Raw genomic sequence first — 17,879 nt, 5'->3', positions numbered from 1 at the left:
ATGCTGCAGTGGATGTGGACATGCAAATGTCACTTTGAGATAGTGATTTTACTTCCAAATAGAAAATAGAGGTATCACACAATGCAGCAACCCCACCTCTGGATAGGTATCCGAAGGAAATAAAATCCCTATCCCAATGTGTAGATTTCCTTTTATTTATCTTGCTTGGAACTAATTTGGCTTTCTGAAACTGAGAATCAGTAACTTTCTTTAATTTAGAAAATTCTTAGTCATGAATTCTTTTGATATTATGTTCACCCTGCTCATTCCATTCCCTCCTTCGTGAGCTATTATTAGATGCATGTGGATTTTATCACCTCTTACTTAATGTATTTTACCCTCTCCTTCACTTATCCACCCCCTTGGTTCTCTATGACACATTTTATATAATTGTTCAACTCTGTCTTTCAGTTGAGTAACACTCTCATCAGTGGTAATCAATACTAACAGCTTTTGATTTTTTGAAGTTCTTTGTATCCTTTTTTGATATCAAACTTTCATTTGTTTGTTCCTTTGTTACTGTTCATTTCCATTTGTGTTTACTTTGAATACATAAAATATTTTTATTTTACATTCTCTATTGGATAATTCTCAATTCTGCAGTCAATGCAGGACTTATTCTATAGCTTGCCTTTTTTTTCTTCCCTGCCACTCGCTAATGAAATTGTTATTTCCCCTTCTTAGTGATCTTCTATTGTGAGTTAATCTTCCTTGGAATTTTATCCGTGTGTAAAGTTTAGAGTGGTTGCATCAAGAGAAGATCTGCATTGGATTCTGCCAGATTCCTACAAGCACTATCACCTTGAGTCTGCACTTTTTAAAACTTTTCATTACGATAAATTTCAAATATTCTCAAACAGTGGGGTTGCACAGCTCGAAAAATATTAATATTCTGCCATTCATGTCTCAACTATTCCAGTTTCTTCCAGTTTCTTCTCTGTAGTATTTAAAAGCACAGTTCAGAACACTTAAAAAAAATTCAAGCTGGGGGATTTAGGGGACACAGAGAGTGAATGAGTGCCTTGATCCACAGGAGTGTGAGCTAAGGATTCAATCTTCAGAGGAGACTTTTTTTTCCTTTTTTTCTTTCTTTCTTCAGCTAGAGTTAAGACTGAGTTGAGGCTAAGTTAGGAGCTTATCCTTACAGTCTTCCTCTGGGTTTGTTGCCACTGCTCTTGGGAATCCAGCCTGATGCGGGTGGGGAAGGCATGTTTTTGATCTAACACCTTGCCCTGCTCAGCCCCTGGGCTCTCATTATGTCAATAGTTTAGCTCCTTAACACCAGGCTCCAGGGAGGATGACAACTGTTCCATGTCATCCATATCTGAGGGACTTCAGTACTAAGTGAAAGTGAAGGCAAACTAGGACAGCTGGTCACCCTAGCCCTTGGTCATCAGACCCTGGGGTAAGTGCTGGTTACAGCACTTCCCCCCACTCCCCGCCATGGATTCTAGCTCTCTTGCCATCCCTGCCTCTGACACATTCCTTGTAGGCAGCTCCACCATGCATTTAAAAGAATATGTGTATTTTTATATTATATTCTACACTTTTAGTTGTGAAATTCTGGGAAAGGACTTTGAAATTCTAATCTGAAATATTGCCAGATAAAAGAAAGTCTCTGAAGATTTGCTTTTTACAATTGAGCCCTCATTTTAAAATGTATCATATGTCACATAAAAAATCTGTATTTTTTGGCTTCTGGTGAAAAATGGAAGGACTTGGTTACATAGGACCAGCCTTCTTCTACAGTGACAATGGAAATTGACAAGTAGCTGCTCCCCTGGGGTGCGTTGTATTGTCTCCATTCCTTAAAACTCCCATCACTCATGTAATATATGCTTGTATATGCCAAGTCTGGCCTATCTCACTCATTGAACCGGGGGCTTATTGGAGTTTTCAACCCCCAACCAAGCAATCTACTAAAGGGATCCTTGAACTGTGGTGCCTGCAAGGTGGCCAAAAAAGTACCTAGCCATCATTTAGCATTCTTGGGGGTTGCTTTGGTTCACAGCTATGGACTGAGCTGGGTTTGGATGCTGGCTCCATTCCATACCAGTCACGTTGCTGAACAGAGTATGTAACCTTTCAAGACATCCATTTCCCCACTTGGAAAGGGTGACCACAGTATCTAAGCTGCAGGGTTGCTGTGTGGATAAAGCAAGGCAACATACATAAAACACGCTGGTCAGTGCCTAGCATATAGAAAGTTTTTAATAAACAGCAGATATTCATATATGACCATCTTACTTCTTTTAGAATTTACTGTCACACTGGGCAGGTTTCTGGTTCAGGGTCTGAGGCACTCTGCTTTTTGACTTTGTTTTGACCTTTTGCCTATTCCTTGCTGTGCCATAAGTTACATACACGTGCTTATGTTTACTTTAATTGAATGAACTCCCTCTTAAGAAATTGAGGGAACTCTACAAAATGAGGTCTATGTATAGCTATTTCAGATTCTCCAACTTACACTGTACAGTGATAGGCCTTGGAAAAATGTGGGAAAAAGGGCAAAAATTATTTAATGTGTCTACCATTACCTATTTGGTGAGCCCTTTCCCCTTCTCGCACCTGGGTTAATTCCTGCCACCCACTAGGGCTTCAGGTCTGCCTCTGCCTCCAGCAGCTGAGTGTCCCCATCTGAAGAACACCATGCTTACCTTTCCTAAATGTCAAGCCATTCCTTCTTCTGATTCTCAGTTCCCTGGAAGGAGAATATACCAGCCTCATGACTCATCCCTTTAGGGTCTTGCTGGTACTAAGCTGAGAAATGCACTACTGCTATTAGTCAGTGAGGCTCAATGTGCACCCTTTCCAGAGACCAGGTATTGTGTAACAAGCCACTTGAGGGCCTTTCCTAAAGGGGTCACCAAAGGGTAGGGAATTCTAATATGCTACCAGGAGAGATCTTTTGGGGCAGAGACCCCTTTGGCAACCCTTAAATAATCCTGGGTGTCTACCCTTTCACGTAAATATGTGACTCTAATTCATCAGAGCACACCATTCAGGAGGAATCAATATGGTGCATATATATAAAAAGGTGTTACAATTTTAAAAGTTGGAACATGAACATGAAAGTGATTGGATGGCCACTTCTGATCATGTTAGCCTTTCTTTAAAAATCTCCACAGTCTGTGTGTTATTCTGTAGGATAAATTTCGAATATCTAAGGCTGGCTTTCAAGGTCTCCACAATCTAGTCCCATCTTACAAACCAACTGTATCTGTACCTTATTCTCAAAAATTACTCTCTACTCTAGCCAAGCTGGTGTTCCATTAACTATCGTCCCCTGCAGTATGCCACATTCCTATCTTCAGGCCTTTGCTTACCCTCTTGCCCTTGAGTTGAAAGACATCTCCCTGTCCCCTTGGCTGATGAGATCCTAACCTTTAACGCAGTGGTTCCCAAACCTTGCTCCCCACCGGAATCACTTGGGGATCTTTAAAAAGACACTAATGGGTAGCTCTTATCTCCAGAGCTTGTGATGTGTTATGGGGTGTGACCTGGGCATCAGCATATTTAAAATTTTTTATGTTTATTTACTTTGGGGGGGAAGGGCCAAGACAGAAGGAGATGCATGAAACAGGCTCCAGTCTCTGAGCTGTCAGCACAGAGCCTGATGTGGGGCTCAAACCCATGGACCACAAGATCATGACCTGAGCCAAAGTTAGATTCTTAACAGACTGAGCCACTCAGCTGCACCTGGGCATCAGCATATTTAAAGACTTCCCAGGGGATTCTGATTTGTAGCAAAGTTTGGGAAACACTGGTGTAAATGGAAAATTCACTTTAACTTCAATATCTTATTCTCTTACTTTTGTCTTTTCCTCACACATGAAAATCAACCTTCCTGGCTTTACCAAAGCTGGATTCTACACCAATCTGTACACTCATATGTATGCAGAGTATTCCTGTAACTTAATCTATGATCACAGTGTATCTGTTGGCTTTTCTGTCTCCCTACTAAATGGCTGTTCGCACAGTAGAGGCACTGTGTCTTACTCATCCCATATCCCCAGCATCTAACTCAGGTCGTGGTTTGTAGAAGATACTCAGTATAGGCTTGTGGACCTAAATAGAACTCAGCTTCCTGGTGTAATCTATAGGAGCAAATATTTTCCAGGAGTAAAAAAAAAAAAAAAAAAAAAAGTCATACATTCAACTCTCCAAGTCTACAAATCTCTATCTCTAGTGAAAGAAAAACAAACAGAGGAAGGGAGTCACAGACCAGACTTTAGTAGGCTCATAAATACAGAAATCTCCACCAGAGCCTCAGCTAGTGACTCTCTCTGGTAGTTAGAGGGAAGTACTTATCAGAAACAAGTTTACAGATGACAACAACAGAAACCCAGCCACAAAGGAATGAAAAAAACAAAACAAAAGCAAAACCAAGGAGGATGACCTGTAATATTCCAAGCACAGGACTTAGTATGTAATGGATATTCAATGGATGAAAATTGATATTACTCTTTCCAGTCCTTGTCAGAAGAAATCAGATGGTCCTATTTCCATGGTTCTACCTTTATGACAGGTAGTCATGGCTGTCAGATGCAAAGCTTCCCCTTTAGAGTTTGTCACTTGCAGTTGTAAATTGCAGAACTCTATGTAGTCACATGGGAGTGTCCTTTCCCAACCTATTACTTTATAGTACCTCTTAGATGTCCAATTTAGGTACACTACTCCATCTTATTTCCCATCCATAGACATTATTATCTAAATAGTTCTCAGTTCAGTGCCAGTCTGTTAGCAGTCAACAGAACATCATTTACTAAAATTGTTATTGAGAACATTTGTACTTCCCACTCACATTTTGTTTTGATCAATAACTCACCCTTTCTACAATTAAGCTTAAACATGTCGGCACACTATTTAAAATGTGACATTTGACTTAAATAGCCATCTACTCAAAAGTTGTAAAAGTCTCATCAAGTTTCTACAATATGCTTTAATTTATTTTTAGTATGAATGACACTCCCTGTATACAAAATTCCTGATTTTTTTCAAGTTTTCTCAGTGGGGAAAATTGGTAATATTCTCAAAATGAGACAGATTATTATCATTAACTTTAATTGACTGGCACCTATAGTCCTGAAAGGCCTGGTACCCTCTTGGTTTTAATTCTAGAGAAAGGAAAATTCTAGATACATTATATTTCAGAGAAGATTTATGTGAGCCTTTATATACTTTGTGGGTGACTAAGTATATATTACTCATAGACACAGTGGTGGCAAACTAATCCCAGATCAATATATTTTCTCAAAAAGTTACTCAAGATTAACTATACTAGGGGCGCCTGGGTGGCACAGTCGGTTGAGCATCCGACTTCAGCCAGGTCACGATCTCGCGGTCCGTGAGTTCGAGCCCCGCGTCGGGCTCTGGGCTGATGGCTCGAGCCTGGAGCCTGTTTCCGATTCTGTGTCTCCCTCTCTCTCTGCCCCTCCCCCGTTCATGCTCTGTCTCTCTCTGTCCCAAAAATAAATAAAAAACGTTGAAAAAAAATTAAAAAAAAAAAAAAAGATTAACTATACTAATAGAGAGTGGTTGCTCAGGTCATGAAAAACAAAAACTAAGCATACATCATTAAAATTCTGTATTTTCCAAAAACTCTTCAAATTTATTTTCTATAGTTTTCTTAAATTACAGTGACAATTTATGTTTCTACCAAGGAGGTAAGCTTGGTAGGGGGTGAGCAGCAGGCTAAAAATGGTATGTGTCCTCTGAAAGCCATTGCCCCTTTCTTCCAAAGAACTTCCTTTTTTGTTTTTCCTCCTGGACATATGGCTTCCTGCCTGGCATGTTTCCTATCCTATGTACTACATACTGGCCAATGGCAGAAGGCATGGGTCAACTGCTAGGAAGTATTCACAAAGGGATCTTGCTGGTTGGAAAGTGAATGGTTTTTCAAGCCATCTTGAACCATGAAGTGGCCTTGGGAATGGAAAACATATAAACCAGAGGGGCAAGATAGGAGAAGTCTGGCACTGTCCTAACATCCTGGATTACCTTCTTCTGGACTGTCCTGCGTGACAGCAAGAAAATTCTGTTGTTATTTAAACCGCTGTATTTTGGGGTATCGTTCACTTCCATCTGAATCTAACCCTACTGATACTAATAATTAAGGGAAATCCAGTCTTGGATTGAAAATAATTGTGGTCTGGGTAATTCAAGCTGTAAAATCTATGTACAGATAATGACGGTTGACCATATTGTATTAGGTCATTAATATTGATGAGGGAGCAAAAGGCAAGCTAAGGACCAAGCAAAGCTAACACCCTTGCACCCCCTAGCCCCAACCATGTTGCAATATGTTTGCAACTGTCTTAATGATTTACAAGAAAAAAGCAATCTCTAGAAACCTATAGACTCAATTTCCTGGAGCCCTAATATCTCCCCTCCATAGGACAGAAAATCTTATATGATCACTCTTCACAGCCCCAGTGCAGCCTTTTCTTCCCATGATCCTGTCCCTATGCTTTTTAAAAATTTTTTTTCAACGTTTTTTATTTATTTTTGGGACAGAGAGAGACAGAGCATGAACGGGGGAGGGGCAGAGAGAGAGAGAGGGAGACACAGAATCGGAAACAGGCTCCAGGCTCCGAGCCATCAGCCCAGAGCCTGACGCGGGGCTCGAACTCCCGGACCGCGAGATCGTGACCTGGCTGAAGTCGGACGCTCAACCGACTGCGCCACCCAGGCGCCCCCTGTCCCTATGCTTTAATAAAATCACCTTGTTACACCGAAGACATCTCAAGAATGTTGGCCATAGGCTCTGAACCCCAACACTCCAAACCACATCAATATTAATATAATAAGATAGGTTCCAGAACTCATTCCATTCAGATGAGATCCACATCTAGGTTTTGATTCTTAAATTCTCCATGTAACTGAGGTACTTGATTCAAGAGTCTGTGAGACTTTCTCTTTCTCTCCTAAGAACCACAGCCAGAGACACTTTGACCTCAGTCCAGGCCTTCTCTCCTCTGCTGTGTGAAGAAGCTACTGCATTCCTTGACCTTCATTGGAATGTGACAATAGAAACTATGTGTCATATGACCCTTTCATCCTTTCTGTTTGTATCAAACTCCAGATTGGGCACAATGCTATGTGGATTCCATGCTGTATGGCTGAGTGAGAAAAGATTAGGAGAACGAGCTCTGTATATTAGGCAGAGGTGAAATGGTGATTGTAGCCGGTTATCTAAATCTTCTCTACTTGGCTCAACACAGCTTTGTCCCACTGCTTAGCCTTCAGGCAGTCTATTTCTCAAAAGTACAGTTATATGACAAAATAATTTTTCCTCCCTGGCACTGTGCCTTGTGCTATTTATTGTCTGAAATCAGGTTAATTCTGTCCTTTCTTCCTCACCCCATAATTTGCTCAAACCAGTGATGTGAATGCCTGAAACTTTAATACAAGTTTCAAGAGTTCCTCTTAACTGGAGGTAAAACTTTTCTTGAGTCTTTGTTATAATGCAAATATGTGACCTGAAAAGATACCTGCTTCACCTATTACTCCACTGATGTGAGTTAGTCTACCAGATTGGCTAGCTAAAGTCTAGGAGAGAGCAAGGGATAGTGAAATGAAATGTCCTGGGAAAATGGAAATAAACTGGTGAATAGTCTGATAAGTAAGTCAAAGGGGATCTTTATTGAGTACCTGTTATCCTCCTGCATAATATATTAGCTGCTGGCTAAGGCCAGTTTGGGGAAGAATGGAAAAAGGAGGAGGACAGAAAGATCACTTGGGGGAAATTCCTGAGGTGGGTAGGAGGGTACCAAGCAACTCCACAGAGCTACCCAAAGAAAGCTAGATTCTTGGGGCTAGACAATGCCCTTTGTCATGCTCTCCTTTGGTCATAGGAGCCAGAAGCCTTCCTTTAGAACTGAGAGACAAAGAGGGCAACCAGCCAACAGGGGAGGGTAAACAGATTTCATGCAGCCATGGGGCACTGGGACATTTGACCATTGGGCTATTGGACAGATTATTCTTTGTAACTCTTTTAAATTTGGAGAAAATAATACATATCCTTCATTTCACTAGAGCCTAACATGAATCCTTGTTTTCTTGGATATCATTCAATTCTGCTTGATTTCTTCCTTAAACTCCTCAAAAGACATTTCCTCCTCTTTAGAGGAATTTCCAGATCCTCTGCCTCTGCTTAGAGGATTATTTTTGATACTATCACTGGCCAGTGTTCTTAATATGAAACAATGTTTTTTGAATTCCTACTGATCATTTAATCCCATTAGATAATTAATATAATACACAGGGTGAACCTATTATAGTTAAATAGCAGGAAAGAACAATTAGAAATATGAGCTTTGTGATCATTTGTGATAGCACTTCTATTAGGCTGGGCTAGTCATTTTCTTGTTGTTTATTAACGTGGAAGTCTGACATTTATCAGGGTGATTTTAAAGAAAAAAATCTAGTTGTATTATTTTAGTTAATTTATGAATCTTGAATTTCAATATAAAGCAGGCTTAGTTAACGCTACTTTGTTATAACCAACTCCTAATATTTTGATTAAACTAACATGACAAAAATGTAAACATCCAGATTCACAAATTTTCTGATTATTCTTCTTTGTTAATGACATTAGCTGTTATTTGGTTAGAAGGATAACATATTTAGATTTGCTCGGTTGCAAAGCATATTCTATGCTTATATAACATTTTGAGGCTATGTGACAATACTTAGCTTAGACAAAATGAAGAATATTGGGTTTACCAGCACGCTAAAAATACCTTCTCAGTCATTCTTGTGGAATAAAGAGAAATACCCACTTGTTTGTTGAGTCTCCTTCAGTCTCCAAATGGATGAAGTTTTTACAAGGTTTGCAGTGATCTTATGGATTGATTAACCCAGGGAATGTTCTCAACCTTGTTCTCTCTGCTAACTTATGCAATAAAGAGTAGCAATATACTGACTTTCCCAGCATCCTTTGCAGCTAGGATTGTCTTTATAATCTGGTTCTCCTCAACGACATGTAAGATGGAGTCTAGCGGGTGGATTGTGATGGAGCTTTTACTCTTCCTTATACTTTGCGCCTTGAATATAAAGGAATGCCCAGAGTGGTGGAAATCAATTTGCAACCCAACAGGTCTGAGGACAAAAAGCCAGGGCTTTTGATAACATTGTTGAGCTGCTACCCATCTTTCATGTTTTCCTTCTTCCAGTTTTTTTAATTGTGTAAAATGATCAAATGGCTTTATTCCATATAATGATTACTCAGATTTGCAGTTGTTGTTTTATTGGTAGCCGATAGCAGCTTATTCACATAGTTCCCCCCTAGTTTGAGGAGATAAATCTCCATAGTGTGAAGACCAGGTCAGGTCTCTGTCATAAGCATGGTCCAAATTTACTTCCAGGAGAGTAATCTAAAGCAGCACTTTCCAACAGAGCTCTGTGTGATGATGGAAATGTGCACACAGACCACATAGGATGTGTAGCCAGTGAGCACCTGAAATGTGTGTAGTGCCACTGAGGAACTTAATTTTTAATATGACATAGTTTTAATGAATTAGAACTGAACCTGAAATGGCGACATGTGGCGACTAGCTATTGGGTCAAACAATGCAAACCTAAAAAATCACTAGCCTATGAAAGCATACATTACTGTAGTTCTTTTGAAAAAAAATCAGCCTCTAATTTTATATGTTATTTTACAGGCCCGAGAACACCTCATTATAGAAAAATGATGATCCAGCAGGGCATTACATAGTGTCATGTTTGAAGGTTGTTAAACAATATTTAACTTGCATATTAGCTAGCTACACAGAACTGATACCAATTTAAGCATTTTACATTGACAACTATAATAAAAGATGTCTTCTTGGAATAATAATCTTATTCAGACTGCACTCATTCAGCTGTTTGTTAAGGTTTTTGGCTCCTCAATTACAAATGGAAAGAATAATAATGGAGTGCTGGTCTCATTAAGCTGTGGGGGTACAATAACTCTCTGAGAGAAACTGTAAGTTACAGTTTGCAGAAGACTTCCGGGTACACGAGAAAACCAGCCATGGAGGGTCTCTATAGGACCCAAAGAGTGGGGAGGTGCTTGAAGCTGGCAGCTGAAGATACAGGAGCAGTGGATACTCTAACCAGACTAGAAACCAGAAATGTGTGGGGCTGTCATGCCCTAGAACATAGGATTCGATATCAACTGCTATACCCAAATGTGATTAGAAGAAATTATTCCATCATGCCTTGGTATCTGGTGTAAAACTCCTTAATTGGCATGCTTGCTTTCATAGCTATTTTTGGAGCCTGAGGAAAAACTAATTCTGTCATCATCCAAGGTGGCTGCTATCACCTGACAAGGATTATAGTCACAGACAACTACCCCACCAGTTACCTCCTGGCTGCTGAAAACAGGTCAGCAAAAGGTCAGCAAAGTCTTTTCGTGTTGGGAAGCTGAGTTCCTTCCACCTAGGCCTAGGCACGATTTTAAGAAATAGCTGACAAATCAAACTTATTTCACACACACGGATACTTGTAATCAGGGTTCTAACAGAAATGATGAAGAAAATGAGTTGTGAAGTTTCAGCAAGCCATGTACACCGAAATCTATTAGGTTCTGTGTGTAAAACATATTCAATTAAAAAATGATTCCATTTAAGATAGCTACCACCCCACATTTCTTTGGCAGTTGTGCAGAATGCTTCTTGAGACAATTATAGAAGCTGGATCGATTCAAAGTTGATTTTTTTCCTCAGAGAAATTATTTACACTCAGCATTGTTTTCATTTCATCCTGACAAGTACCTACTTCTCATCAGTTTGCAGCGCATTGCTCTGAAAACACGCATGTTTTCTCTATAGGTCCTGCTTTGAACCACTTACTTTATGGTAGCTTCCAATGCCTGAGAAGATAAAAGGAAGCCTGTGTGAGAGGTTAAGACCCAGTGCTCACAGAGGTGAGGCATGGGACGTGCTCTGTAGGAACACACTGTATCTGCAAGAAGGTTGCATTAAAAAAATATCACCCATGAAGATGTACATGACGTGGATGTTTACCTATGATGTGGCTCTGAAATGTGGGCTCCGCGATCACATCTTCATCCTCTTGCAGGTCTCCGCTTGCTTCTTTTATCTGCGGCAAGAAGAAAATACTGTAAGTTCTTCTTTATTACATTCAACAGATTGTCTGCAATCCTCAGAATGGTGGTTGGTTCTGTAACAAATGTGGGCATGTGTGAGTCAGCTTGTGTATGTACATATACATATACAAAGATTCTTCATTCACTTGGCTTTATGACAAGTTTTAATCACAAGAGCATATTTTCAGAAATATAACCCCAGACCTGGAAATGAGGATTTTCAGGGTAACTAATTCTCCAAAAAAAATTAGAGATAATAGCGTTGGCTTTTAATACTTAATAAAGTCATAGCTGTTAGGAAAAATTAAAGTCAAAGGACATATAATTCCTCCAGAGACAGTGACTTTCACCACAAGTTATTTTAATAAGAAGAAAGAAATATACTTAGATCTCCTGACCCTTTCCTGGAATGTAACTCTCTAAGAAAATTATTTTTTTTGTTCTTTCTGTGATGAAACATAAGGTGACTATGATGTATGCTTAGTGGACTAGAGCAGTGACACATTTATATCGATTTTTTAGGTCAAAAACATTCCCCTTATATTTCAGTTGAAATATCCAGATGCTGAAGGGGGTAGCATTCAGCAGAACTCTAGAGACCTGAATAAAGTCACAGTGTTTTACAAATGAGAATTCTGAGATCCAGTAAGTTTCCATAAACATATTGTAAGTGGAAATGCTGGGATTACAACTCAGGTCCCCTCTTTCTCAATCTAGTGACAGTAATAGCAACAATAACATTATCAGTACCAACCGTAATTTAAGATTTTTTAAAGTATATTTATTTTCAGAAAGAGAGAGAGAGAGAGAGACAGAGAGAGAGACAGAGAGAGAGAAAGCAAGTGCAAGAGCTGGGGAGGGGCAGAGAGAGAAGGAGAGAGAGAGAATCCCAAGCAGGCTCCTAGCTGTCAGTGCAGAGCCCGATGTGGGGCTCAAACTCACAAACCATGAGATCATGATCTGAGCAGAAGAGTCAGATGCTTAACCGACTGAGCCCCCCAGGTGCCCCGGTACCAGCCACAATTTAAAAAGCAAGCTCTTAACTACTATAGAGCAGGAGCTGTTTGAGCTCTTAATGCCTATGATCTCATAATCCTTAGAATAATGCTAGGTGCTATTGTTAGCCTCCTCCTCCTGAAGAAACAGACAAGTAATTACCCAAGTGGTGGAACCAGGATTCAAACTAAGTAGTACCAACTCCAGATTTGGGTTCATTTGAGGGAAATTTGTTGTTCTCAAATGTCCATTTGACTATGCCAGTAAACTTGGCTTCAATATCAAGGCAGCTTGTGGTCCTTGGCAGAATGACCCAAAAAGCCCTTTTAAAATATATCCCCATCGGTCACCTGGGCAGCCAATGATAATGATGTGAACCATGCACTGAATGCAATGGAGTTCTGCTTAGGCACATGCATTAGAGGCTGTCAGTGGACATGTGCAGGGGCTTGAGTGGAATGCCAAGAAACTCTTATTTCATACTTGCAATGTTGAAAGTCATATGGTGCATAATGACCTTGAGATACATTTAGCTTTTACCTATTTTTCATATTAATGGAATAAGACCAATATTTATATCTTAAGACTGCAGTTCCAATATCAGAATGTAATTGGTGCTTATTCTGTATATGCTGATAGTCAGACGGTGGTGGACTCAAGAGAGTATGTAGATGGCTATCTGAACCTCACAAGGAGAGACCAAGGGTTCAATATCCAGAGGCCATGCTTCCTCACTTTCTTTCCTCATCAGCCTTTTGCTCTGCAGGCATCCCCCTGTTTGTTAGCATGTCCAGAAGAGGAAAGTTAGGGAACGGGGCAGGGTGTGGTCGGGGGGGAAGCCTTCATCAATAATCTCTGTTTTCAGTAGTGGACATTTATGCACAGCAGAGAAGAAAAATGCCATGAGCATCAGCAAGGCTAATGTGTTACTTATTTGCCTTCCAAGCTTTGCCTAGCTCAGGGATCTGTTTGTGACAAGGCGATCAAAAGACTCACTGAAAAAGGGATCCCAAAACACCTTCATTTCCATCAACCCAATCTGAAGCTTCCAACCTCATTTATAGACACATCAAGGAAATCTGTTTGTATTTTCAGTGCATACCAACTCTTATGCCAACATATTTAATGTTTTTCCTTACCTGTTATGTAAAATAATATTTCCTTTAGGTTTTCCTAAACTGGGGGTGCCCTGCTAACCTGCTGGAATGTAGATGAATCATCATCTTTATCAGCCTGTGAGATTCTAAACTAAAGATTCCAATAATTAAAATAAGATTCTCATCTTACAGATGAGGAAGAGGCTCATACAGGGTTAGTGATCTCTTCAAGGTCAGAAAGGATTTCAGTTTTAGAGGGGGCACTCCTGGCCCCTATTCATTGCTATAATTAAATTTTTCATAGTGCATGATACTGTCATAGATGTCCTTTCTAGACCTTCCCAAGAACTAGGATATTTTTTTAGTGTCTGCCAGTTAGATGTGTAGGCAGTACTCCATGTATATACAAGCAACATTTTTATTTAAGAGTAGCAAAAATTTTCCAAGTGTGTGTGTGTGTGTGTGTGTGTGTGTGTGTGTGTGTGTTTAACTTCCCTGCTTCCCTTCCTTTCTTGTTTCCTAACCAATCTGTGGAACTTCACCACCACTTTTCTCCAAGTATCATATTCAAGACAGAAAAAAAAAAAGGCCATCCTTTTGTCCTACCTTTCAGCTCTCTGTCAGAACATTTCTAGGGCGTTCTGTGCTTAACAGCAAATGTTAAACGTGGCCTCTGGGTATTTATCAGAGGAACAGGGCTTGTAGACAAGGTCCCTGGTTCTTTCAGCTTTCCTAGGCTGATGACCCGTGAGGAGTAGATGACCCATGAAAGGAAAATCCAAAGGAGATGGGTGAAGAACTAGCAAAGGAGTGGAAAATGAGGCATGCCTCAGAATGGCATACTTGTTGGTTCTAATCATCTATACAAGTAGATTCCAATGTGAAGTGGCGAGGAATTAAAAAAAAATCCATTTGCCTATGGAAATGAGGGGCATGATTTGTTTTGGCAGCAGATTCCCCTTGCTAATTATATTTTTCATCGGCTGAATTTAAAATGAATTTTCATTCTTGATGGCACAGGGTCTGGGTATTGGTGAGTCATTGTAGGAACTTTGCTGGGGATCAGGGGCTGCCAACTCAAGATTAAGAATTTGCCAAAGATAGGCACAAGTGGGACGATCTTCACGTGACGAAGCCCTTCAAAGATAGGAGTGGTCATAAAACCCAGAAGTTTGGCTCAGAAAAGAATAGTGATTAGAGATGTAGAATTTTCTCAAGCATTGTTCTACCAGAAACAGACACAACCTAATGTCAGTAATGTCCTATTTGATAAGAAGTAGCAGGTAATTCAAGCAATAACTATGGGCTATTTTTGGTTTAAGTTTGTTGTCAGTATGTCAGGGGCCTTCTAATGGTCACCTCCAACTTCTGTCCATCTTTTGGGGTCTGCAGTTGTAGTCAAGAACTGTACCAAATACTAATCCCTAACAGGAAACCAGTAAAGTGTCACTGTGCCCATTATATTCCATTCACCCCTACAATTAGAAAAGGCAGGGAGGAGGCAGGGAGGAATGAGTTTACAAAGGACCCTGGAGGAAAATGGAAAAAATAATTCAACACACGCACACACAGACACACACCCAACATTTGGGGATACCCTTCATTTGGAATTCTGCTTCTATGTCTTCTATAAATCATCCCAACAAAAACTGCTTCCCAGAAAACAACATTGTATTGTCAACATTTATTGCAAAAGAACAGAATATAATGAACCTAAGTGAGACAAGAAGCAATCTTTGGAAGGAAAACTCTAAAAGGCATTACTTTTAGAAAAGTTAGTCATTTAAAAAAATTTGCAGGAGGAGGTCAAAATATGCATGCTTCTTATTAGCATCAAAATGCATTTAGTACAGAACTGTTCAATTAAGGATGTTGAAATTACAACATTTTGCAGAACTTAATAAGATGATAACAATTTGCGTAATTATTGTACTATTTTATGCTATTTCATCACCACCGTATCATTTTCATGGGATAGTATTTGATGCTTTTTTTATTAGCATATGTGATTTTTTTCACACTATGGGACACTGGCTGAAAAAAATACTCATAATTTAAATTAGAATACCCATATTAAAACGGCCATCTCTTCCCAGCGCATGAAGAAGGTATATGATCTCGTTAATTTTGTTAACAATTTTTATTTTGTCCAGTGATAGTCAAGTAGGAGCCTGGAGCTGTCTTCCCTTGAGACTTCTTATTACACGAAATTATCTGAATCCATAGGAAGGAAGGATTTATAACACATAGCAAGTAGAGTGCATTTCTTTCTTTCTTATTTACTTAATACCTATGCAATCTTTCCTGGGGATGCCTTTTCCCCTCTTGTCATGATTTTATATAATTCACGTAGAAGTACAAAGTAACATGGCCCTTGTCTAAATTACACAAAAATTAGAGCTAAGTGGTCTGTGAATGATGGCCTAAATGGGGACATAAGCCTCTAATTAAGGTTCTGAAAAGAGAAAAAGATTGAATTCAGCAAAGAATTAATGGGACTTTTACACATATTTTAAAATGTATCTAGCAATCCTGAAAATGGGTATTGATATGCAGCTACCAGTGAATGCAGTGCAGGTCTGCTACATACATGAATTTGTTACATGTATGGAAATGCTTATGTATCAGCATAGATTAGAATACAGTCCCTGAGGACCCTCATAACTGAATATAGTCTTGGTGTGTAAAGGGAAGAGATGGTGGTATATTATAACATTTTGAACAGTGATTTCACTAAAAAACAAAACAAAACAAAACCCATGTGACACGTAATGTATTATGCGTAGCTACTGTTTTCATCCCGAGTGAATACTGTCAGAAAGATTCTCTGCAATAGAGTTTAAAATAAGCAAATGGGAAATTTACCTTGAGCTCTAGTAGGGGAAAATTCCCTCAAACTCTGAATTTTAAGAGGTTCATGGGCATTCCCATCAATGTGCTATGGTATTACAATATATCCTATTTTGCAACTAATTTCCTTCCTGTACAGGCTGATAACATATAATAAATAGGTTTTCACTGCTAGTCTTGTACTAGTCCCAAAGGAGACTATGGCAATGTCCTTTCTGAAATTAGTAATTTTAGTCCATTCCACATTGATGATTATGGAGATGAAACAAAAAAAACCCCACTGCATTTTACATTAAAAAAAAAAAAAAGACTAGGTGGTCAACTATCCAGGTTAATAATATTCCTCTGTATGGAAAAGCTTCCCAGCATGACTAATTTCCTCTTGCAGCTAACTAGAAAAAATTAGCATATCCCTATTGATTATGTATTTTGGGGTGGTTAAGTAATCTTTGTACTTCGCAGAAAATAATAAGAATGTTTCTTGCTGATATTCTGGAAGGACCAAAGGACACTTATTACTACCCTGAAATGTAGTAATTCAGTGAAAGACTGAAGACGAGAGACAAAAAGCACAGAAATTACTGTAGTGTTAGGAAGTAACGAGAAAGTAAAAATGAAATTGTGAAAGCCAAACAAAGGTTTTTTGTTTTTTTGGTATTTCTGTGCAGCAAAGATATATACCCTAAGCTGTCAGAAACATATTAAATGGGGCATAGTTAAATTGAGTGCCTCTGATAAGAGGCTCTGCCAGGCTATCACAGTTTTAGATCAGTTGGATTGAATTTCTGGCATATTGCACGTTTCCACACTGTTCATTCTCTCTTTCCTTTCGGTGACACTACAAGGGCAGCCTTACATATGCTTATAATTTGTGATTTTACAATGCGGGGGACATCTACATTTTCAAAGAAGGGAGGATACCATGGAAGCCCAGAAGAAAAAGGCGGGGGGGGGGGGGGGGGGAATTTTGCAAGGACCTAGTTTGCAATATGACTTCAGAGCATTTGAAAAAAAAAAAAACAAAAAAAAAAAACAAAACAAAAACTTTATAGCTCTTCCGAGTCCAAAGCTATTTGAAAGAAAAATGTGCATTTGTGTTAAATTAAATTATGTCTATGAAATTCTAAGGGATCCTAAATATCAAGAATTAATTAAACTAGTAATTAATAATAATGAATGCCAATCATGATTACTTCTAAAATCTCCTGTGAAACACTCTAGAAAAAAAATGTATAATTACTTTATATTTCAGGTTTTCCCTAAGAAAATGGTGGTATGTACCATATTTTACAATCTCTTTTATTATAGTACAAAAACATATGGATACAGTAATTCTATAAAAAGAATTTCTTTTTGTTTGTGGAAGTGCTTCAAAACTTATACAAAGAAACAATAAATATCACCAAATCAATTATGCAAGAACAGAAAGAAGGTAAGGAGAGCAAATGCAATTTAAGGTAATTTTAAAACCAAAATATTATTTGAAACAAGCATATCCTGGGGAAATATAAAAATACTCTTTCATTTTTTAAATATTTATTTTTGAGAGAGGGAGAGGGAGAGAGGGAGGGAGAGAGAGAGAGAGAGAGAGAGAGAGAGAGAGAGAGAGCTCACATGACACATGAGCAGGGCAGGGGAAGAGAGAGAGGGAGATAGAGAACCCCAAGCAGACTCCATGCTGTCATCACAGAGCTAGACTTGGGACCAGATCTCATGAATCATGAGATCATGACCTGAGCCAAAATCAAGAGTCAGCCACTTAACAACTGAGCTACCCAGGCCCTTTCATTTCTTAAAAGAAATTACCCCTGAGTTGAGTTTTTCACTTCATAATT

The 17,879-nt window shown here is 39.1% G+C and overlaps 1 protein-coding gene across 7 annotated transcripts in view; it reads right to left on the bottom strand.

The window, feature by feature from the left end:
• The window catches only part of NCKAP5 (NCK associated protein 5), a 980,982-nt gene that overhangs the window by 87,371 nt on the left and 875,732 nt on the right, over positions 1 to 17,879 (bottom strand). For all 7 annotated transcript variants that reach the window (XM_058715464.1, XM_058715465.1, XM_058715463.1 and 4 more), the window contains one exon: positions 11,019 to 11,094. In XM_058715464.1, the coding sequence (XP_058571447.1) occupies positions 11,019 to 11,094 (76 nt within the window). The remainder of the gene's footprint in view (positions 1 to 11,018; positions 11,095 to 17,879) is intronic.

Source organism: Neofelis nebulosa, chromosome 2 (genome assembly GCF_028018385.1).
Source record: "Neofelis nebulosa isolate mNeoNeb1 chromosome 2, mNeoNeb1.pri, whole genome shotgun sequence".
Taxonomy (NCBI): Eukaryota; Metazoa; Chordata; class Mammalia; order Carnivora; family Felidae; genus Neofelis; species Neofelis nebulosa.
Note: the sequence above shows the minus strand (reverse complement) of the source record. Positions and strands in the feature narration are given on the sequence as shown.